Genomic DNA, 23,914 nt, shown 5'->3' on the forward strand with positions numbered 1-23,914 from the left:
AATGATTTAGCCTTATAGCCTGCCGTAGCAGGCTATACTGGCAATTAAAGGCCCACTCCAGCGTTAAAGGCCCGAGCTGAAGGCAAGGGTCTTTAACAAGGGAGCGGGACTTTAATGCCGGTATAACCCAGCTACGGAGGGCTATAAGGCTATTAGAACATGAAGCCAGTAGAGGGCAGAATGATCTAATCATAGTTAGAACATGATGTCCAAACGAATCCACTCAACTAACGACATGGAACAAAATCTTTACGTTAGTCAAGGATTACGTGGGGTTAAAGATGCCTACAAAATAGGTCCAAAGCTCATGGGAAGAAATACAATTTGTCCCATTACCACATCATTAACCACCTGCTCTACACCACTTCACAAGCGCTCTTAGCTCCCCTTATGTTTGCTGACAGCGGCTTGCGGAAGAAAAGCATACACAGGTTGGTCAGACACAGGGTGGAGAGGTAGTACTGGTTCGTTCTCACCCACGGCTCCTATAGCCACCCTTCCTGGGTTCCTCTACAACCCACATTTCCAGTTCTGTGTGTGCATGTCTTTAGGCAGGAAGGTGGTTTGGTTCAAGAGTCCCCGGAACACACATAGCATTACACCACAAGGTCACCTGGAACCCAAAGGATCTAGTAACCACATAATTCTTACAGTTTCACTGTGCGTAAATACAAAACTACTTATTTCCTTGGTGTACTTGGGGCCAAGGATAGGAGTGAGTTATGGGACCTCGTCCAAGCTCTGCCAAGGCTCCCGCCTCCTTCAGCGAGAGGTCAGCTGGGGCGCCCACAATGACTGCAGTTTCAGATCTGCTTTTCACACCAAGCGAAGTGGGCATGTGTAAGACTCTAAATGAGCCCAGACAGGCTCGTGTGCCAGCGCCTGAATCCCCGATGAGCAGCTCACTGAAGCCTGCATAAAAAGCAATAATGCGGATGACAAAAGGCCGCTAATACAAACCCTTCGAGATTCTTCACATATCTCCCTGCATTTACCACAGAGCGCCGCAGCTGTGCCTCATATAGCCTCGCATGAATGAAAATATTTAGGCGCCAATCCACCCACTTAGTTTATTTTCCATTTGACTTTCCTGTAATTATTTTGTAAACTGTTCGCACAACAATACATAAAAACATCTGCAAAGGCAGGTAATTAATGTGTCAAGCCAAACTAATGCATTTTTATGGTGTCCATGCTTCGTCAACTGTAATTATAACTCTTTTTAAGCAAATGATGATGTGTTTGTTGCAATATGCAAGTGGTTATTTTAGAATCCTCTTTCACTGTTAGTGCAAACAAAATATGGAACTCAAAAGCTCCTTAATTTCCTATGCATCTAAACTTAACCCGCATGTGTTTGCAAGAATGGGAAAGGCGGCCCCTGCCCCACTGCCTATTATCACGCGGCTGCCGTCTCTATCGCATTCGCCATCTTTATTTATCTACTGCATAATGCTGGTGAAGCATGCCAGGCGGGCAGCAATGGAAACCAAGCGAGCCGTCCACTTATCCGCTGAAAGCGCGCAGCTGAGTAATGGCCGTGCCCCCTCCGCTCGCATGTATGCCCCCTGAACACCCCCCACCAACCTCCACCCCTGAACAGTTGTCAGTGCGGAAGTGGACTGTACAGCGAGGCCTCCTCTTGAACACAGGTCTCCCCGACTGAACTATTTCACCCCTTTCCAAAAATCGGGGGACTTGCTGGCAGTCAGTATAATATGGGCACATCTATGCAAAGCACAAATGGCCGCTCTGAGGCAAGACCTTTACTGGGATAGCTCAGGATTTTCCCAATAGGCCATTCCACTTAAGTGGTAAGCCATGGTGATGTGTAAAAATTACTGATTACGAACCAGGTTCTGTCCACACTTACTCAACAGTAACCAAGCAATGGTTTCTGGTGATAATAAGACCACAGGAAGATAGGTGTGAAAGGCAGCCAGGTCAGGGTAAAAATGTGTTGCGTTCACAAAAGTTAACATGGAGAAGACGCAGTGAGAAGGTTCAATGGAAAGACTTCAAAGCTTCAAGGAACAAAGGAAACAACTGGTAAAGTTGGGGTTTGAAACCTATACAGTATTTAAAAAGAGGGAGTGAGGCAGATGAGTACAGCTCAGCCTGAGAGATTTGCCACCAAGGGTAACAGCATAACAGCATTCCCTAAATTCATACAGAATCAGGCATGAGATGGGGTATGCCTGGCACACCGCTCCAGTACTGTGAAAACATGGATCCCTTTAAAATCTTCCTAACAATGTATGTTTGCCCAGAAGCTGTAAATTACATGAAGCCACCGTTGTGGTTTGCACGAAGATCAGAAGGGACCATAAAGAAGATGGAAATTGAGTAATGAACCAATGAGACCCAGAAAAACACAAGTTGTGCTGAACAGAAGGCCAGCAAGTGTTCCTCTACATGAATGCATCACAATTTGTAATACTTTCACAACATCAAGTAGGTAACCAGAAGTCAGAAGTTTTCTCATATTGACCAATAACCATGGCCCATTCTGTAGTGTCCTTCCCCGCTACGGTACCCGCCAATGACTACGCCACACACGGAGCTGAACATATCACACGTCTTTATTCTTCTGAGTTTAACAGTGAACTCAACATTCTAAACCAAGCTTTCAATTAATTCCTCTATAACTATTACGTCACACTTATTCAGAGTTCACCATAAAACTCACAAGACACTACATCTCCCCCTCAGTTAAACAAAAAATTATTTTTTTTACTATAGATATATATATATATATATATTCCAATTGAAAAGTAAGCAGAGATAGACACCCAGCCTCACAAGTCAGGGGCAGGCATTTTTTATATATATATATATATATATATATATATATACATATATATATATATATATAAACACAACCTTATTTTTTAATAAGGCAACCGGCACTCCGTGAATGTGCAAAAATAAGGTTTAATACAAACAAACAGGAACGCGTTTCGGCGTCTCCGCCTTTCTCAACCTGTGTGGGCCGCCATTTTTGCCCCATTTTTATACAAGTGAATTTCTTAAAGCAACATGGTAACAAAAATACAAATAGTTAAACATATAATATTTACAACATCCATCATTTCGCCTTATTGAGAAAACATATTTGAAATACCTGTGAATCAAATCTCCTATTTCACATATTTTGTCTATGAAAACCTTGTTCTTATATGAAAACAAATTTAATCTAAGTGATAAATAAAAACAAATATGGGAACAAATGTGACAAAACGAAAATGAATAAAAACTATCATTCTTGTCAACAACTGAGCACATTCCAAAAATTAATTACATACCTGAATCAACGATTTACCAAAAACAAAAACAAAACAATACTATGCTATATAACCATGGAAAAATCTAAGAAAAATCTTAGAAAAATCTTTAAACATGTTGGAAATTCATATAAATTCTACAACGACCATGATATATATATAAATTCAGGACCTAACTATAACGTCTCTGTAATCTTTGGATTTTTTTCATTGAATTTCTAAGGTTTTTTAAATTCTATTTTCTAACTATAAAGTCCCTGTAACCTTTGCTTTTTTTAGTGAATATATATATATATATATATATACCCACATTATATATATATTAACAAAAATTGGCGATACGTTAATGTGCACGAACACCAAAAGATCACACTCCACCACTGGGGTTCAAGTAAAATGCTTTATTGGCAATGCGTTTCGATCCAAAAGATCTTCATCGCAAGCCATTAGGGAACCCGTGCCCAACTCCCCTTAAAAATAATTTCCTCACATTGGAGAGGAAAAAAGAAAACAGAGTAACAAGATACATGGTGTGAAAGACAGACTTTTCACATGCTTTATGTTCCGATGCTCCAGGAATTCTTTGAATTCTCGACTGTTAAAAGGTAAGGCCACTATCAGACTTCAAAATGGCTGGAACGCCCCAAGTCACAAATATGCCATCTAGTCTCTGAATTACTTGTTCGTAAGTTGTGGATAAGAGATCTTCTACTAATAGAAAACGTCACCATCAAGTGATGTGCATTATCGAGTGGATCGAAAAAGTTGATGGCTATTCTCTCCCATGCATGCTTAGGGAATTTTGACATGTTCAGTGTATCATGAGAAACATTCGTAGAAAGGCAGCTGCATAGATGATAGGCCTTGATTTCTTTTTTAACCCTTTCATCTAAATACGGAAACCAAACTCTGACTCAGAGAGCTCTTTCTGTGGCAGGAATACCGCAATGAGCCACTTCAATTATTTTCTGTTGCAGACTCTCAAGAATCAGAATTCTCAACCCTCGCAGTATAAATCCCTTCTAAGTTATGGACAGTTCATCTTTGACATTTCTGTATTTTTGATACTCACGATCATTGGTGAGAGGTCAAGTGTGTTGGTTCCATCACTGATGTGTAAATATGTCTAAACGTCAGCATGTCACTGTCATGACTAGTGACAGTGATAACCTGGGTTAACGAGATAGCAGCTGGCATATTGGATTTTACAATGAAATTAATGTAGAAATGGAATGGAGTATATTGACCTGGCATAGGCACTCTGGAAAAGAAGTCAGCAGGATTTTGAGCCTTCTCTGGATGATGCACAATGGTATAAATGTTACTTTTGTAATCGTAGCCCCCATCGTTAAATGCGAGGAGGCATCTAGGCCTTTGGATTGCCAAAGATAGTCAGTAAAGCTTGATTATCAGTTACCAGCATACAGGGAGTGCAGAATTATTAGGCAAGTTGTATTTTTGAGGATTAATTTTATTATTGAACAACAACCATGTTCTCAATGAACCCAAAAAACACATTAATATCAAAGCTGAATATTTTTGGAAGTAGTTTTTAGTTTGTTTTTAGTTTTAGCTATGTTAGGGGGATATCTGTGTGTGCAGGTGACTATTACTGTGCATAATTATTAGGCAACTTAACAAAAAACAAATATATACCCATTTCAATTATTTATTATTACCAGTGAAACCAATATAACATCTCAACATTCACAAATATACATTTCTGACATTCAAAAACAAAACAAAAACAAATCAGTGACCAATATAGCCACCTTTCTTTGCAAGGACACTCAAAAGCCTGCCATCCATGGATTCTGTCAGTGTTTTGATCTGTTCACCATCAACATTGCGTGCAGCAGCAACCAGAGCCTCCCAGACACTGTTCAGAGAGGTGTACTGTTTTCCCTCCTTGTAAATCTCACATTTGATGATGGACCACAGGTTCTCAATGGGGTTCAGATCAGGTGAACAAGGAGGCCATGTCATTAGATTTCCTTCTTGTATACCCTTTCTTGCCAGCCACGCTGTGGAGTACTTGGACGCGTGTGATGGAGCATTGTCCTGCATGAAAATCATGTTTTTCTTGAAGGATGCAGACTTCTTCCTGTACCACTGCTTGAAGAAGGTGTCTTCCAGGAACTGGCAGTAGGACTGGGAGTTGAGCTTGACTCCATCCTCAACCCGAAAAGGCCCCACAAGCTCATCTTTGATGATACCAGCCCAAACCAGTACTCCACCTCCACCTTGCTGGCGTCTGAGTCGGACTGGAGCTCTCTGCCCTTTACCAATCCAGCCACGGGCCCATCCATCTGGCCCATCAAGACTCACTCTCATTTCATCAGTCCATAAAACCTAAGAAAAATCAGTTTTGAGATATTTCTTGGCCCAGTCTTGACGTTTCAGCTTGTGTGTCTTGTTCAGTGGTGGTCGTCTTTCAGCCTTTCTTACCTTGGCCATGTCTCTGAGTATTGCACACCTTGTGCTTTTGGGCACTCCAGTGATGTTGCAGCTCTGAAATATGGCCAAACTGGTGGCAAGTGGCATCGTGGCAGCTGAACGCTTGACTTTTCTCAGTTCATGGGCAGTTATTTTGCGCCTTGGTTTTGCTTCTTGCGACCCTGTTGACTATTTTGAATGAAACGCTTGATTGTTCGATGATCACGCTTCAGAAGCTTTGCAATTTTAAGAGTGCTGCATCCCTCTGCAAGATATCTCACTATTTTTGACTTTTCTGAGCCTGTCAAGTCCTTCTTTTGACCCATTTTGCCAAAGGAAAGGAAGTTGCCTAATAATTATGCACACCTGATATAGGGTGTTGATGTCATTAGACCACACCCCTTCTCAATACAGAGATGCACATCACCTAATATGCTTAATTGGTAGTAGGCTTTCGAGCCTATACAGCTTGGAGTAAGACAACATGCATAAAGAGGATGATGTGGTCAAAATACTCATTTGCCTAATAATTCTGCACTCCCTGTAAAAGGCTTTCCGTGCAGGAATACCTGGAAATATTCAGAAGCCCAGGCAATGGCTAAACTTTCTTTTTCAGGTTGTAAGCAGTTGAGTTTGGGAAAAACATATACTAGCATATGCCACAATATGCCTTCGAGGATTTGGGTGTCCACTGTGCTGTGCAAGGACAGCGCCTAATCTGACTGGTCTGGCGTCAACAACAACCTCGGTATGATTGAAGTATGCCATTTCAGAAGCATTTTCAATGGCTTGTTTGAATCTCTTGAACCTTCTTTCACATTCTTGTGACCACTGAAATGAAACATTTTTATCAACTCTTGTAATGGAGCATTTACAGTGGCAAAGTCTTGTATTTACCTTGAACAGTAACTGGGCATGCCAAGAAATTAATGTACCATAGAAACATCTTGTGGGGGACAAGCATTTGACAGTGCTTGTACTTTCACAGGAGTGTCATACCCCAATCAGAAAAGATATTGCCAAAGAATTTTAGCTTTGTCTTGTGGAACTCACATTTGTTTGTATTGAGTCAAAATTGCATCAGTAAGTAAATTACATACTTGTGTGGGAGCTCTATCGTGCTCCTTATGTGTAGCTCCAAAAATCAATATGTCATCGCTATAATTAAACGCATTCACAACATGCTGTATGATTTGTCAAATGACATAATCGAAAGGTTCTGCAGCCGATGACACACCCAAACTAAGGGGGTCATTATGACCCTGGTAGAAGGCGGAGAAGCGGCGGTAAGACCGCCAACAGGCTGGCGGTCTTTACTCTGTGTATTATGACCATGGCGGTTACCGCCATGGTCATCCGCCAGTTCTCCGATCCGCCCGCCGGGCTGGAGACCAGGGTCTCCAGCTCGCCGGCCGTCACTATACCGCCGGCGGTATTTGGACCCGGCTGACCGCCATGGATTTCATGCGGTTTGAAACCGCCATGAAATCCATGGAGGTAAGCACTATCAGTGCCAGGGAATTCCTTCCCTGGCACTGATAGGGGTCTCCCCCACCCCCTACCCTAACCCACTCCCCTACCCCCCCCCCACCACCCCCAAAGGTGGCAGGACCCCCCTCCCCACCCGACCCCCAACATAACATCACTCATACACACACGACACGCACGCAGGCACCACCAACACACATACACGCACACACACCGACATACATGCCAACATCCACACACACACACAGTCAGACACGCACACCCACATTCAAAAATACAAGCACACATCCCATATAGACATACCTACAGACATACACGCACTCATTCCCATACACACAACACCCCTGCAAGCATACACGCACTCACACACCACCTCTACATACACACACACACACCCCCATGCACGCACACAACACACAACACCCGCCCCACCCCCCCTCCCCTCACGGACGATCGACTTACCTGGTCAGACGATCCTCCGGGAGGGGACGGGAGCCATGGGGCTGCTCAGCCGACACCACACCGCCAACCGAACACCGCCACACCGAATCACAGGACGTGAATCGCTGGGCGGTGTTCTGTTGGCGTGGCGGTGGGGGTGGAGCAACCTCCACTTCCCCGCCGCCTGCCAGTATGGCTGTTGGCTGCTCTCCGTCCGTAAAAGGACGGAGAGCTGCCAACGGTCATAATAGGCCGAGCAGCAAATCGCCACCACTGGCGGTTTTCCGCACGGCGGTCCCTCAGCGGTCTTGAAAAAAGACCACCGAGGTCAAAATGACCCCCTAAGTCTTTTGTATCAAAACAGAACAACATGTGTAGAAAAGGTTGCAATATACCACCAATTTTTTTAAAGTTCCAACTGAACTGAGAGAAGACCTTTGCACCATTTAATTGAGTTATGTCAGCAATATGTGGACCTGGATGTTGTTCCTTTTCAATTGCCTTGTTGGCCTGAAGCATGTCAATGCATATGCATACAGCTCCTTCACTGTCCTTTTTGGGCACTACCACTATGGGAGAAACCCATGGTTTTAGATCAGTAGAACGCTTAATAATGTTATGTCTGAGTGACGATTAAAGTTCTTTTTCAACAGCTTCTTGTAAATGAAAAGCAATTTGTCTAGGTCTCTGAGCAACAGGACGGACATCCTCATTAATATGCAGCTTTATGTTCATAGTCTTAAGCTTTCCTCAACCATGAAACAACAAAAGGAATTGACTTACTATTTCGTGATGAGCATTTGTGTTGTAATTCCCAGAAAGCACTTCCATAACAGCAGCTGTGCTGAAACTGAGTAGACAGGCTCTTGATGCCTTACCTTGAACCACAAGGATAAGTGTTTGCATTTTCATTTTCTTGAGTTTCATTGTCGCTACAAATGAACCTTGACTTTTTATGGGCATCGATGCAGCCCCTATATAAACTTTGGTTTTCCATGGCGTAAGCTGCAGCAATGGAACAAGTTCATTGTATTTCTCTTCAGGCATTATGGTTATCAATGCACCACTGTCTATAATGACATTTATTTTCAATGTGATCTCTGGACAGTGTATTTGATTTTGGTGCTTTGACATGTTGACTTTAATTTGACAGATGTTTTTCTTCATGTGGAGCCAATTCAACATGCACACGTTTCTTTGAGATAAACATCGACATGGAGTACCCATCTTCCTCAGTTTCACTTGATATTCAGGTGGAAGAACTGTTTGACAATTATTTAGATAACAATCAACTCCGTTAAGGGTCGATTTGCTTCAACTGATGCGCCGCTTGACCTTGTGGGCGAACATCGAGTGCTGCTTCTGGAACGTTCTGGTGGCCATTTTATCTTTGCGCCGTGATGCACTTACTTTTCTCTTCACTTTACAAACCATCACAAAATGGTTCTCTTTCCTACAGCTGTAACATATCTGTCCAATGGCAGGACGTATGCCTTCGTGTGGAAATGAAAATCCACATCTAAAAAATTACTTCTTTTTACATGTAGACATCAATTTGTGTTCTTCAGTCTTTTGCTTTGGTATACTTTTCACACTGACTGATTCATTCTGGGCACATCAAGCCTCCATATCAGCAGCTTGTGTTCCAGCACACTCTTTAGCTCTGCCAGCCATTAACACTCACTCCAGATTAAGAGTTTCTCTCAGCATTCTTCATCTGAATGAATCTATCATTAACTCTAAGACATTATCTAAGATAGAATTCATCAATAACTCTAAGAAGCATAGCTTCTTCATCATTAAATTCATTAAACTTACAATTTGAGATTCAACACTGTTTTAATCTGACAGTATGTGACTTCTTTGTCAGTTCTTGGCATTTCCTTTACAACTTCTTTCACACCATCCCAGCAAGATGTTTGAGATATTTGACAAACTTCCTGTCATCAATCTCTTCAAGTGCATCAGAAATCAACAAAGCTCTCTAATGCTGTTTGGTAACCATGTTTATGCAACCCTTTGAGGTGGTGGCCTCAGAATTGTCTTTAACATTACTTCGAACTGTGGCTTCTTTCTTAGCTGCCATCTGAAAAATGTCACTATTTCAAAAGTTGTTTTTGGCTCTGTATTCTTTGAAGTTGTTTTGAGCCCCACCTGACAACTTTGTGGGCAAACCGCGCCGGGTATGGATGGCTCTGTAAGCACAACCATGGGCACTTCTTGCTAAGCCACTTCACTGAGTGTTCTGGTACAATGGCTCTCAAGTGAATTTAGTAAGTAATTTATTTCTTTTTTTCTAAACATCAACACCTGGCTGATCTTCGCCTTGCAGTACTTCTGTTCACAGCTTTATTTATCAAGTTATGATTATCTTTGGCTGTGCTTTGTAAACCTGGTTGTATTTTCCTTCAGCGTTAGCACTCCGTATAATGTACAATTTTATCTTGCTTGGCAGCACAGTACCTTTGTCTATGGCATGACCAGCAGGTTTTCGGCCAACGACATGTAGATTATTTACAATGCTTTTGCTGTTTTCAACTGCTTCCCGGTGGCTGGAGCTGTGCTTTGACTCCACATGCATGCATGAAGCATCAATTCCGTACTTCGACAGCAACACACAGGGCACACACAAGCAGTTTGCTTGGACTACGGCAAACTATGTGAGAGCACAATCATTCTTTGGGTTACTTATCCCACCCTGGTCGCCGGTTGTAGCATACTGCCCAGCCAAGGTACCCGCCAATGACTACACCACACATGGAGCTGAATATTACGTCTTTATTATTCTGCATGTAACTGCAAACTCAACATTCTAAACCAAGTTTTCATTGCATTTCGCTCTAAACATCACGTCACTTCTATGGAGTCCGTTCAGCGCCAAAAGGGTTCTGTCATAAAACTCGCACGATACTATACATTCCATTTTCAGTTGTAAAGCTGGAGTACTACAAAGGAAGCAAGAGATTGCGCTGCAACTTAATGAGGTAGGAGGAAGTATATGTTGCTGCCCCATAAAATAGGTTGTAGTAGGTTGGAAACTGTTTCAAGTACTTCACTCTCTTTCTTGCTGTAGACCTATACATTTTCAAATACAGGGGCAGGTGCACAGAAAAATACTACAAAGAAAAATGTGTAGAAGCCTTGCATTTAAAACTTTTCAGCATAATGCGTACCTGTTCCATCAGTAGCACTTGTGTAAGGGGTGCACCGAGGGCCAACCTGGAGCATTCTAAATTTCCATAGGGTGAATATGTCAGACAAAGGCAATCTCAGGATTGCTTTGGAATGCCATTATAATCTTACTTTATGGGGAGTCTATGTGGATTAGTTGCAAGCATACCAGCTATCTTGATTTTTTAAATGATACAAAATAGTTAATTAGGTACAAAGGGCCTAATTTTATGCAGATAAACACATAATGGTCCTAGACATCCACACTGTTGAGCACACTTTCCACAAGGTAAAACCCTGGGCACCAATGAATATCAGCCAAGTTCTACGGGCACTGGAGAACACAGGAGCAAGTGGGCAATCTCTGTGATATGTAGTGTTTGTTGCTTAGGGAACCACAAGGATCACTTACTACTAACAGCTCACTGAAATGCCAATTACATTCTTCAGAGGCGTCCTAAGAATCCCCCACACAACACACACTTTAGCAGCCTGAGCGAGAAGCGAGTGCCACTCAGCAACTCTGATTACACATACGTAACATTTAAGGTTTGGTTTTTAGCTCTTTGGATTTTGATCAAACACTACTCGTCTTCAATCAGGCGCTCATAAACACCACTACAAAAAGACAGCATGAGAGAGCTGGGGAGTGCAGGAACACATGGTTCTAAACTTGTGGTCTACAGGCCCCCGGAGGTCCTCAAAGCCTGCTCAGGGGGCCTGAGACTGCTTAGAAAATTACATAATATTAACAGATTGAGAAGTGTATATAAATAAAAGAAGCAAAATGTAAAGTTAAAACATATATAAACCGTTCTGTAAACGTGAGGTAATTTGAAATCTGAGGCTAAATATTAAGTTAGTATCCTCAAATTGGTTTGTGGGAGCAATGGAAGATCATCACACCGAATGCAGTATGGGAAACTAATATCTTCAATTAAGTGTAAAATTAAACATTAGATTTTTTATATTTGTTTGTGAATTAAACAAAAGAATTCATTAAAGATTGTTTCTGTATTTTATGTGTATTGTTTTGCAGTTCAAATCATTGAAAATGCTTAGCCTGTGGTCTCCAGCTGCAATTAGATTCTGGTCTCCCTCCAATATCTGGATCAGGTTGGAGAGATTACACCAATGTTGAGTCCACTGGAACTTCAGGTGCCATATGCCAACGAACGTGTTTTACCAGAAGGATGCAGAAGGCCAAGAGGCTCAGCAGCCTCAGAAACAGTCTCACCAAAACCCAGGATAAAGGCTGAAACATCCGTTTTACAACTTAAATATCCTGGACTCCTCACTCTGAAGGATATGCGTGAAATTGCACCACTTCCAGAATAGCTAAGATGAAATGAAGCGTCTGAGAGGCAGTCCTTTGGTTCATTGCTAGAGAATCCCAGCGAATGCCGGAGGTCAACCATAGTCTGGAGCTGCTTAACAATTGCCTGGCGGCGAGCCCATCTTTAGCTGTCAGTCACCAAGGAAGAGAAAGACTGGAACTCCTAAGCTCTGCAGATGAGCTGCAACATTTTGAACACCCAAAAGGCAATGGTAACACCGAAGGGGAGCACAGCAAAATGAGAAATGCTCCTGGCCCACCATAAGCCTTGGATAGCATTATGGAAAAAAGATCATACTGCTTAGGAGTGCCAACAAAAAGTCACTGTAAAGGAGGACGCTTCCTTTCCTCTTCCTTAATTGGAGTTCCAACTCACAACCCCCATGAATGTGGGGTGGAGACCTACAAATGAAAAAAAGGACATGCTAGTGATGAGTAGCCCCGGATGCTGGAAAGTAACAAAGGACTCTCGTTCACAGGGCACGGGGGCCTATGAGGAACAAAACGGAAGCATGCCATCAAAGGAGGACGGAAGACAGGAAAAGCCAGAAGAAGGAATATCGGGAAGAAGCAGAGAAATCAACGCGGGAAGAGTCAAGAAGGCCGAAGCCAAGAAGAACGGGAATCCAGAGAGGAGGCGACGACAGAAGCTGAGGAAAACCGGGAATTCAGGGAGGAGGAGACCTGCCATTGACACCTACTCCAGGGCCAGGAGGGAGAGAGCGGAACAGATGAGAAGGATATACCCAACACCTGGTGTGAGGTTTGGTGGATACCGCTCTCCGGGTCTGCCAAACCCGCCACAAATCTGGAGAGTTGTGGCTAGCGAGGTAAGGGTGGAGGGGCGGGCGATAAAGAATTAATTTCCTTTCATTTTCTTTCTTTCTTTTTTGTTTTGCTCTTTCCTTTCCCTGGCACTGTCTGGGAAAAATGGGGTGGCTCTAGGGCTATTTCTGTTCCCTTCTTGACACTGGGGTATTGACAGAGGTCGTGAACACCAGCCAGCATCTAGTTCTGTTTTCTGGTCCTCCCCTATGTTAGTATTTTCTTTTGTCTACGTAACATCTGCACCAACTTCACTGTGGTGGTTTGGTGATGGTATCCTCCCAGCACCTAAACACCCTTACTTACCGCGCCTTTGTTTTATCTTCCACAAGGGTACTGGCGATAAACAAACAAAAGGGAACCACACCAGAAGAGGTGGAGAAGCAGAGCCCACGTGGCCCTTTTCAAGAAAAGGAAAAAACCTAGAGACAATTTACCAACCTGATATTCCACAGCTTGCTCTGTGTTTCACAAAGTCAGATTAGACAGTTTGTTACTTTTCCACTCAGTACATCAATACAATTTCAAAATTCAGAACTCTACAAAGCCGTATTTCCCCCCATCCCTCCCACAGTCACAAAAATCCAGTTAAACAAATGACTGAGGGAGCTCGATCAGCAGTGATGGCACGGTAAAAAATGAAATGACGTCAGGGACTGGGGTGGCACCTATGTAGGCACTGTGCATGTCCCTCTGGTGCAGACAACACTAAGGACACCACACAGAGCTGAACGATGCCACCTACTTGCGCACAAGGTGACTGCTCAGAAAAACTTTCCGGTTCCACACGGATGCCTGGGCAATATTCGTAGGTAAAGAATTTGAGGCAGATTGTGTAATACTAGAGGGTGACCAAAATTCTGAATGTGACTGTAGAAGATAATACAGGGCCTATTTCACAAAGTACCTTATACATGTAAATACTGCATGTAGAGATCAATCATTAAGTGCTTCTTGTGGGTTTCTCTGCAGTGGAACAGTTATCTTTAAAATAGCACCGCAGTTAAATCCTTCAGAGGATGAACACTGCATGAGCAGCTGGGTCATCAACTAACTGAAGAATATAAAGTGAAGGCCATAACATAACTGGCCAGAGATTTTTGGCACCATTATCTCGCTCAGCAGATTGCCAATTAGACACAGAACCCTTCATTGCCTACAACCTTCTACAGACGATGCATTACTGCAACTGTCATCTACACAGATCAATTTAACCAAGTTGCTGAAAATAGTGATGATAGCCTGAAGGACTGAGTGTATACGTGTGCTAATACATCCGGGAGGCATACATAAAGAATATTACCTCTTTCATAACATTTATACTTTCTTGTACATTACTGTAGACAATAAGTATTGAAACTGTATTCATTGTTTTCATTCAGCAAATGCTTTGGAAATTTGTAGGCGACAGAAGATGAGATAAGGCAATTAGGCAAATAAGGGTTATTTGTGTTGGCAAATTAGAAATATCACTATTGTCTTAAGGGAAACTTTTTCAGTTTCAACTCCTATAACTTCACATGACACCTCAGAATTGTGATTCTCCTATTTTTTCTGATGCTGTGGCTCCCCTGTGATCCCCCCAGCATCACAGGAAGAATCATGACAGGTTAAAAGAGAAAAGAGGAAATCCTTTGGTGGGACAGAGTGGTTGAATACGCTCAAAATGTTGGTGCTAAACTGTGTACATTTTGAAGCTTCAAAGCTGGATACTGAAACAAGGGTGTGAAGAATAGGGAACAAATTCCACAGATTCATTTGATTTCCATGGTACAAAACATTTCTCTGTGTCAACTAGGTGGTCAGAGTTTCATTAAACAATTTTAATTCTCACGTCACATTGGTAGTAGATTAAAATGTATTTTTCAGAATTAAGGAATAGGTTTCTAAGAAAAACTGCACACTGCTGACATTGAACACATCCTTCTGCTGGGCAGACAGAATTTACCCAAAGGATTGCCACATTTACCAATACACATATTTAGAATCATTGTATTTGGGCTGTCCGCCCCGGTGCCCATATTGCAGTTAGTATCCCTCTTCCTGTTTCAATCATTTATTTGTTCACTCTGATTACTAAAACCAATATGCAGAAAATATTGAAAATAATATAAGTGGCTAAGCTTGTAGGGACCCCGTGAATTCTTTGACGACGATGGAAGAAGAATGAAAGGAAATTAAAAGATTGATTAACAAATGTCTCTAATTTATATGGTCTTATTTGAAATCAATACTGCTTAACTACAACAGAATATTCTAGTGAACATAATGAAGTTGAGATGTTATTGAGAGGTGGTTGCATCAACATTCGGAAAATTGTTTAATTGGTCAATGACACATTTTTTATATTGTTGTCATAATGCGTAGTAAAAGGGGGTATTACACAGCCCATCAGATGAAAGATGCAATTCAAGTCAAACCTATTATTTTACAAATATTAATTTCTCAAGAAATAGAAATGCAGAGTAGGTCGTGGAAACACGTATTTTTCTTAGCCAAGATCAGTAGGAAATGATGTTCTGGGTAGAACAAGTGCATGTCATCTTATTTCTTAATCGCATCAGAAGCACATCAAACTAGTGACAATAGGTACACACTATCCAATAAGAAAAATGGCCTGGATGGCAATTGAAAATTAATTATCTGGCAGAGCTCTTTGAGTACACATCACAATAATGAAAACAAGCAGGTACCAGTCTTACCTTGAACACCTTCCAGGAGCAGATCAACACCTTTCCTATAAAAGTTCAAGGCAGCTTCATAGTCCTCTTCCTCTTCCTTCTTGAAGGCTAACTTTATTAGCTCTCCTGCTTTCTGCAAGTAATCTGGTTTGCTTAGCTTTTGCTTCAAGCTGCCCGAAAACAGGCTTCGACTATCCCACTCGACTTTAGGTTTGCTTTGTTGATGTTCAGGAGTGGAGGATCCTGTTGCGATCAGTTCCTTGGATGGACTGAATCCACAAGCTTTATTGGGCGAAGTTTGATTGGATGCCATTCCATCATCTAACTCTGTCACCGAATCGACATCCACTGCCAAAGAGATTAAATCACTGTCACTGGAGAATCCTGTGAAGTGAAAGCACAAGTTTGATCCTCAAACAACTTAGCGTAAGATCAATGAAAACAAAATAAATCTTCATATAGTTAGTTGGCCCTTTTTACCTTCTTGAACTACCACAAGCATGTAAGGAGCGTTTTCAATGAAAACTCCCCAAAAAATCAAAACGGTAAATAAATGAGGAGTGGCAAACTGCAAAAAGCAAGAACTAAAGATTATTAGCACATCCAGGGTAGGTCAGTGGGCTGAACGTGTGTTGTTGAAACATCACTTGATTGACATAGGAAATTTGTAAATTGAAGAATATGTTCAACTGGCTGAGCTACTGGCCTGGTAGATAACACTAATATGAATCAAAAAGGACTGGGGGGTGAGAGGGGTGATGGAGGAGCTGACATTATGAAATACAGACAATAGGGAGAGACATATTTCGCCACTGTAGCAGCATGTGTCTATATTGCACTACACATACTAAAATGTATACGCAACATAATGGAGGTCTACTGATTTGTACTTTGTAGCACACTAAGAAAGTGACCTTTCATTGCTCTGCCAGTGAATGATAAATAGATACCCAGTGATCTACCTACATTATCTTCAGGAGGTCAAAGTCAGCAACAATTTTGCAGCAAATATATGATCTTATAGGCCTTACGCTGCTTTAAAAGTTCTTAGAGAATTGTAAGCAAAGTATTCCACTGGTAAGACATAATCCGCCAAACCACAAGTACACAGAGCAAACTCAGCCATAAACCTCTGTAGGTATCACTGAGCTGTTTTACCAGACCTTATCCCACCCTCCTCCAATTATAGCGTTTTCATTTCTCCTTATGCTGGAAGAAATCCAGGACATTAAGACCTATGGTCATTGTGTGTCTGTGAGGAAAACACAGCTATAAGAGCTATCTTTCTGTACCTGCAGCATGGATATCAGCAGTGATATAGCTTATCAATTTTATTAATCCAGGAGATCATAGGTGTTGTGACCATGACCCACTGCCAATACTCGGACCTTGAGAAAGAGGCATTAAGTGTGGTGAGATGAAGTGTGTCCTAGCAAGTAGCTGTGTGAAGATTGAGAGCTGTAGTTACAATAATCCCCGGTGGAAGGCAAGGGGAAAATTCAAGAAGAGAAGTGGTACCTGACGATTACTCCCCACCTGTGTACTCCACGGTTCCTGTACTTAAAGAAGAACATTTGTCCAGGAAAGTCAAAAAGGGTATATCACACAAAGATTTGCAATAAACGGCCTGCCAGGATGTACCAAATATGGTGAAATATGGAATTTGTGGCATCAGGTTCCTAAGAGTGGAGGAAACTGTTAGCAGGAGGAGAGGCAAGTCCAAAGAGACCCAAACATGCTCTATTTGTGGGAGATACCCAGCACACTTGCTACCACTGATGAGTGAGCTTATGAACCACCAGCTTATCTGATTGAGGATGAAAGGAGGAAGAGGCCATTACGGTTGTACGATGTTAAAACACATGCCTTTACAATGCATGCTTTACCACGCATCCTTTACCACGCATGTCTTTACAATGAAGGGTAAGTTATATTTCTCCACACCTTTCATTGCAGCGTAACTCTGCAAGCCCAAGGAAAGGCAGCACTGCAATCCGCGTGAGCCACATAATTTATTTTCCAAAATCTACAAACAAACTGGTGTGAATCGTGTAAAGAGAATGGCCTGTGCATTACAGCGATTTGCCTTCAATTGGACCACAGAGTCCTTAGCTTCAAACACTCAATTTAAAGTGACATAGTCCAATAGTCCTCCCATCATTTCTAAACCAACTAGAATGTTAAAAGCAAATTCAACAATGACGATCCTCATCCTCCATTACAGTGTTTTAAGTCATTCTACATTTCCACAACTCTTTAGAAATTATAAACATGATTCTCTCTGGTTATCTGTTGACCATTAATTTTGAAGTCTTTGTAACTTTGTACAATATATTATTATTCAATTGTCGTTAAGATGTCTACAACAATTTGATAATAAATTGATCATAAACAGGTTATATATATATTAATACATACATATATATATTTACTCTGACCCACCCTATGCCCTATCAACCACTGAACCCTAAAAAATATACTTGCCACCCTATACCCTTACCCACCCCTAAACACTAAAAACATCCTTACCATCCCATACCTCTACCCACCACCTAACCCTAAAATTACCTTTGCCACCCTTCATCCCTAACCATCCTTAAACACTAAAAACACACTTACCGCTCTACACCCCTGCAACTCCTATACCTTAAAAACACCCTTACAACCCTAAACTCCTAACCCTCACAAACCCTAATAAACACCTTTACCATCCTCTGACTCTACCCACCCCTGAACAACGAAATTATCCTTACTACTCTATAACTACTCTATAACCCAAGCCACTCTAAACACTAAAAAAGCCCTTACCATCTAAATCCAAAAAACATCCCATCTTACTATGCCCGCACTCACTCCTAAATCCTAACACCCTTACCACCCTATATCTTTACCCACCCCTAAAAGCATGCTTGCCATCCTAACCCTAACCACTCCTAAACCCTAAAAACACCCTTACCACCCCATACCATACCTACCCCTAAACACACCCTTACCATGCTATACCTTTACTCACCACTAAACCCTAAGAACACCCTTACCACCCTGTAAACTTACCCACCCCTAAACCCTAAAAATATCCCTTAGCATCCTATAACCATGTCCACCCCTAAAACCTAATTTATACTCACCGAAAAAAGAAAAGTTAAATTAATGTTATACTTAGGTGAAAATTTAAGTGACTGTAACATTTTCAGCAAAAAAAAAAAAATCACTGAAATTCACCAGTTAGAGTTCTCTCATGTAACTATAACTCGTGCCCAAGGTAACTATAACTCGTACCCAACTATAACTCACACCGTTGCCATGCACAGTTTTCTCATCAATGATGTTGTTTTGAATCGTGCAGTGATTATTAGTGATGTCACAGAAGATGTCAGGAACAATGTGATATTTGGGGTAATTATCAGTGCATTGCGAGGTAAAGAATGCATGGATAAGGCTTTGATGGTAAATCCTGCATTGTAAAGGCTGTTTCCTGACTATGAGGCATCCATGTACCTGGGCCTTGGAGCACGGGGTTGCTCCAGAACCTCATTTAACTCATTTCAGTGGGTGTCCGTGTGTCTTGCCTGGCTGTCTTACCCTCTCAATTAACTCGTTCCTATTGCCTTAACTCCTATGACGAACCACGTCATATGGAGCTTTTGCTGGCTCACTTACCCTTGGTGTATCCTGCTTTCCAACAACCATCTAAAATCTATTTGATTTAAAACATACAAAACGATCCAGGCACTTGACCTGGAAAAACCAGGGATTGAGGCTAACTAGAAGTCTACTCTCCAGTCGGAGAAACCAAAGGCTGGAGTGTGAAATACTACACCTGGGCTTCATATTCTACAGTTCGTCACTCTGCCCAAAAAGTGAAACTGCCATTCAAAAGATCTTGATCTTTCAAAATAGGCCAATAACTTATATTTTTTTAACATTTGGTCATTCATGAGTTGATGGTTTGTAGTTACACTCTGAAGTTCTGATCGTTGTGTAAGGTGGTGTTTTAATTTTGATACTTAAGTTTTGTTATCCACTGTTTCTATTCAAGAACTGTATTTCATTTTAAGTATTTTTCTATAATCCCTTTTTCCGTCACTCTGAGCTTTAAAAAGGTGAAAAATATTTATAAATAAATAAACAAACAAATAAAATAAATAAAGACTGGCCTTCACAGAGTGTACAGATAAGGTAGCCCACAGGAAAAAAAACCAAGGGCAACTGAACCCATTTTTTGTTTTCAGTCCACAAGATTTCTCCAACACTAAAATGTCAGGCCTGAAAGCCACAACTCAACAGAATGCAAAGGGTGCGCCATTGAAGACAATGGAGTGCTCCGGGCTTCTAATGGCTGGCAGAAGTCCTGAGCTACAACATTCCAATGTTGTCGTTCACAGCTGTTGCTTTGAACAAAGGTCTCAAGGAGCCCAAGGGGATTTCAATCGCCCTCAGCTCTGTGAGGGCCTTCTTTTATTTGTTAGAACATTCTGCCCTCCAGTGGCAGATTGTTTTTATAGCCTTGTAGCCCTCTGGAGCTGTGCTATACCGGTATTAAAGTCCTGCTCCCTTGTTAAAGGCCCTTGCCTTTGGCTTGGGCCCTTACTGCTGGAGCGGGCCTTTAATGGCCGGTTTAGCCCATTACGGCAGCCTATAAGGCTATAGGATATTTCATTGTTATAACATGAGTTACTAAGGTGCTCCAGGAAGCTGATTTGAAACACAGAATGATCAATCTAAAATTAGATGTATCAGTGACACTCACTGAGTTGACAAGTTATGATAAAGCCAATAGGTTTAACGTTTGTAAGGTGTGCATAGTACTGGAAAGGGCACACAGACAAAAGTACCCAGAATATTAATGTTACACTTCTGTGGCATCAATTATTCATATGAGCAGCTAAGCACTCGCTAACAAGTGCTACGGGGCCACTCTTTGACTAATTTCAGATGTCAAATAGTCTCTTACGCAATCCAATGGAGGCGGAAACATATACACACAAGGCCAACAGAAAAAAGGTGAGACTAATATACTCCTGTGGCCTGAACCAAGAGGTGCAAAACAATATCTCAGGCCAACAGCTAAAGATTCTGGAGCAAGAGGATCCAATGGCTGATGAAGCGGAGTCAATGGCCTTTAAAGTAAATACAGAACGCATTATGTTTAACATCAATGGTGCAAGCACCATACAGGTGAAGTCAAACAAGCATTAGTAAAGCCAATAAGCAGGCTTGCAATCTAAGTCCTGATTTAAATAATCCTGATACAATTAAGCATTTGCAATGCAATGGGTCGCGCATTTGCTCGACTTAGAGCTATTAGCGTTGTAAAGTCCTAACCGGACTTTTCTTGCCACATAAATTGAAAGTGAAAGAGTTTCACATGAGCGAGCAGATTTAAAGCACCACGGCATGAGCGTGAAGCACAAAGGAGAGACAGAAAAGGAAACAGAAGTTTGCTCACAGTTAAAACTATCAGCAGTTAGGCAATTAATCATGTAACAAAGTCGATGTCATGCAAAGCGCTCCACAATTGACCAGCCAGATTGCGCTGCATAGGAAATGAAAAGAAATAGTAGTCCAGAAGCTATGCATAAAACATGGAGCCTCGTATGTTTTCAGTAGTTGATCGGTGCACTCGAGGAGGGATAAACACCAGAAAAGGCATGACGTATGCATGCCAATGAAATCAAGTGAATTTTAAAAGGCAAGCCCACAAACCAAACAAACTGATGGACATGCAGTGGGGGTGGTTAAAAGTCCACAGAGAGATTACAGCAGGCTAGAGCGTTTGTGCGCTCAACCCTCAAAACAAATCAAAAAGATTAATTTACGCATACAGTGCATTTTTGTGATACAGAAATTAACTTCTGACAGTTCAGGATTCTTTCGAGAAGTACAATATTCGTTTTAAGCATTACAATGCCAGCACACCACAGAAGACAGACAACAGCATGAGGTGAAAGTGAAATACTCCTCTGAGAGAAGCGAAAGCCCATTCAACTAAAAAATTTCAGAACTGGTATAAATTGGCCAGCATGTTATGCTGTCACGCCAGACCTAAACACAAGCATTGGCTATGCTAATAGATCTGGCTTTAAAGGAATGTTGTTTTGTAATGTGAAACATTACAAAAAGATAGCATGGGAATGGATATGCATTTGTGAAGAAGCAAAGGAATGTAAAATAACACTGGCATGAGTTAAAAGGGATGGTGACAGTTGTACTGTCAAGCCACACCTAAAGATCCATGTTAGTTAATGGCTGCCCTCCTTCCATCTGTGCTGCTGCCAGAGAACACCATAAACTATCTAGTTATTGGGGGGGGGGGCTAAATGTTTAGCCCCCCTAAAACTGTCACCCACATCATCTTGTGCAGTGCATCGGGCTCTCGGTCTCTCCATGTCTCTCTTCCTCTCTGTCTCATTTCGTACTGTTGTTTGGTAGGTACAAATCATGGCACTGGGCATTCACTTGCATAAGTTCACTGACAAGTCACATTTGATCTTTAGGCAGTAGTTCTAACACAACAGTTGTGAACTTCTTCCATCTCAGCAAGTTCCGGAATACCCTGAAAGTGAGATCTTGATAAGCAGAGCATCTGCAGCCCCCTCAACCAGCAGACAAATAGGTGAGCTCTCACGGGTTAAGAGACTCAGGTACTGAATTTTAGTTCTATTACAAAACTTGTTCACAATATGTTTTGGACAATAATGAATTTAATTTATTGGTTACCATATTTGGAACTTTTTAGCGTGAATAACTTTGTTTAGAGAGATTATTAGAAGCATGCCTATGACCGTTACTGTTGTAAAATGGTTGATTTACTGGACACTTTATTAAACTATAATGAGTCGGAAAATAAGTGGTTAACAGACCCTTTTGAATGAAAAATGTTTGGAAGAAAATCTTGGAGAAGTCCTACTCGGAGGAGGCACATACAGGAAGAGATGCACAGCAGAGATTTGTAATTTCATGGGTGCAATGGTTGCATCCTTGATTACAGAAAAGGGTACTGAGTGCCATCCCCGGACAGACTGATGATACTTTCATTAAAATACCCACCAGGATACCTTCACAGGTAATATTGCGCTTTACAAATACACATAAAAGTGGAGGGGTGACATTTAGTACCTCTCTTATGGCATCTACAACACTGCTAAGTCTTAAAAGGGATCAGCGATAAGACCACATTAAATAAAAAGCAGGCAAAAATGAATCCACATCCTATGGATTTATATTTTTACAATACTTCAGAGCAAAGACCTTAGCAAAATTTATTGTACAATATTTGGATAAAAGTGTGCAGAATGAGAAACCCTCTATCTCAGAATTCAGCAAGCCTTCAATAAAGTCAGAGTACTATATATCAGTGTTTTGTCTTTGACTATATATGCTGGAAAGCAATAGCCAGTGGGACTGATCGATTGGCAAGCCGTTTTGCAGATTTCCACTGAACTTCACTTCCAGTGAACCCTTGATAAAGTCCCAGGCACTGCAGCATAAACAGGAGTCAATGAAAACTAGAAACACAACTCTGCTTAATTTGCCTCATGAGCAGAACTGGACCAACCTGATTTAAAATGACAAAAGGTTGTGTTCTAGCCTTCAACACTATTTCATTTATTCCTGCTGATTTGGACTTGATGATAGAAGTTCTAAACACTGTACTTCCAAAGAATGTAGAAAGTCAGTTTATGCACGTTTGTAAAAGGGTGACAGTCCTTACTTTGTGATCTGGCGACTGTATAGCACCATTTGCCTATGGTGTTGCATCTTAGAGCTGTTGCCTTCTCCAGAAGCAATAGTAAGTCAGAGGCAGCATGAGTGGGTGGAAAGGTGTCTTTGGTGGAGGCTAGCAAGTGTATATGGTTTAGGGAGGAACAAAGATGTTGTTGAAGTTAAATATATTAAAGAGATATCAACTTAATGCTTACAAGGTACTTGAATTTCATGCATACTCTATGAGGTCTCTCAAACCATTGAATGAGACTGAAAGGCTGGTCTGTGTAGTGGATTTAGTAGTCAGAAATGAGAGGCTCAAGTGCTGGAAAAGGGGAACAGCCAAGGTAGAAGAACCTTAGAGAAACAGAGGATACTAACTGCATCAGGGGCCGAAGACAGGAAAGCCAGATTTCTAGAGCTCCTTAGGAGATAAAGTTGTGTATTTTATGGATAGGGACTGGTAAGGATTTCAGAAGTTTTTAATCGACTAAGAATGAGGTACTCCTCTCATGAGATTTGAAGTACTGAGCAATTCAATCTGG

The 23,914-nt window shown here is 41.5% G+C and overlaps 1 protein-coding gene across 5 annotated transcripts in view; it reads right to left on the reverse strand.

Moving 5' to 3' along the window:
• The window catches only part of RPS6KC1 (ribosomal protein S6 kinase C1), a 546,019-nt gene that overhangs the window by 330,791 nt on the left and 191,314 nt on the right, over positions 1 to 23,914 (reverse strand). For 3 of the 5 annotated variants that reach the window (XM_069233902.1, XM_069233905.1, XM_069233904.1), the window contains one exon: positions 15,684 to 16,046. In XM_069233902.1, coding sequence (XP_069090003.1) covers positions 15,684 to 16,046 — 363 coding nt within the window. The remainder of the gene's footprint in view (positions 1 to 15,683; positions 16,047 to 23,914) is intronic. The other 2 variants (XM_069233903.1, XM_069233906.1) reach the window with 1 other exon arrangement.

Source organism: Pleurodeles waltl, chromosome 5, assembly GCF_031143425.1.
Source record: "Pleurodeles waltl isolate 20211129_DDA chromosome 5, aPleWal1.hap1.20221129, whole genome shotgun sequence".
Classification (NCBI taxonomy): domain Eukaryota; kingdom Metazoa; phylum Chordata; class Amphibia; order Caudata; family Salamandridae; genus Pleurodeles; species Pleurodeles waltl.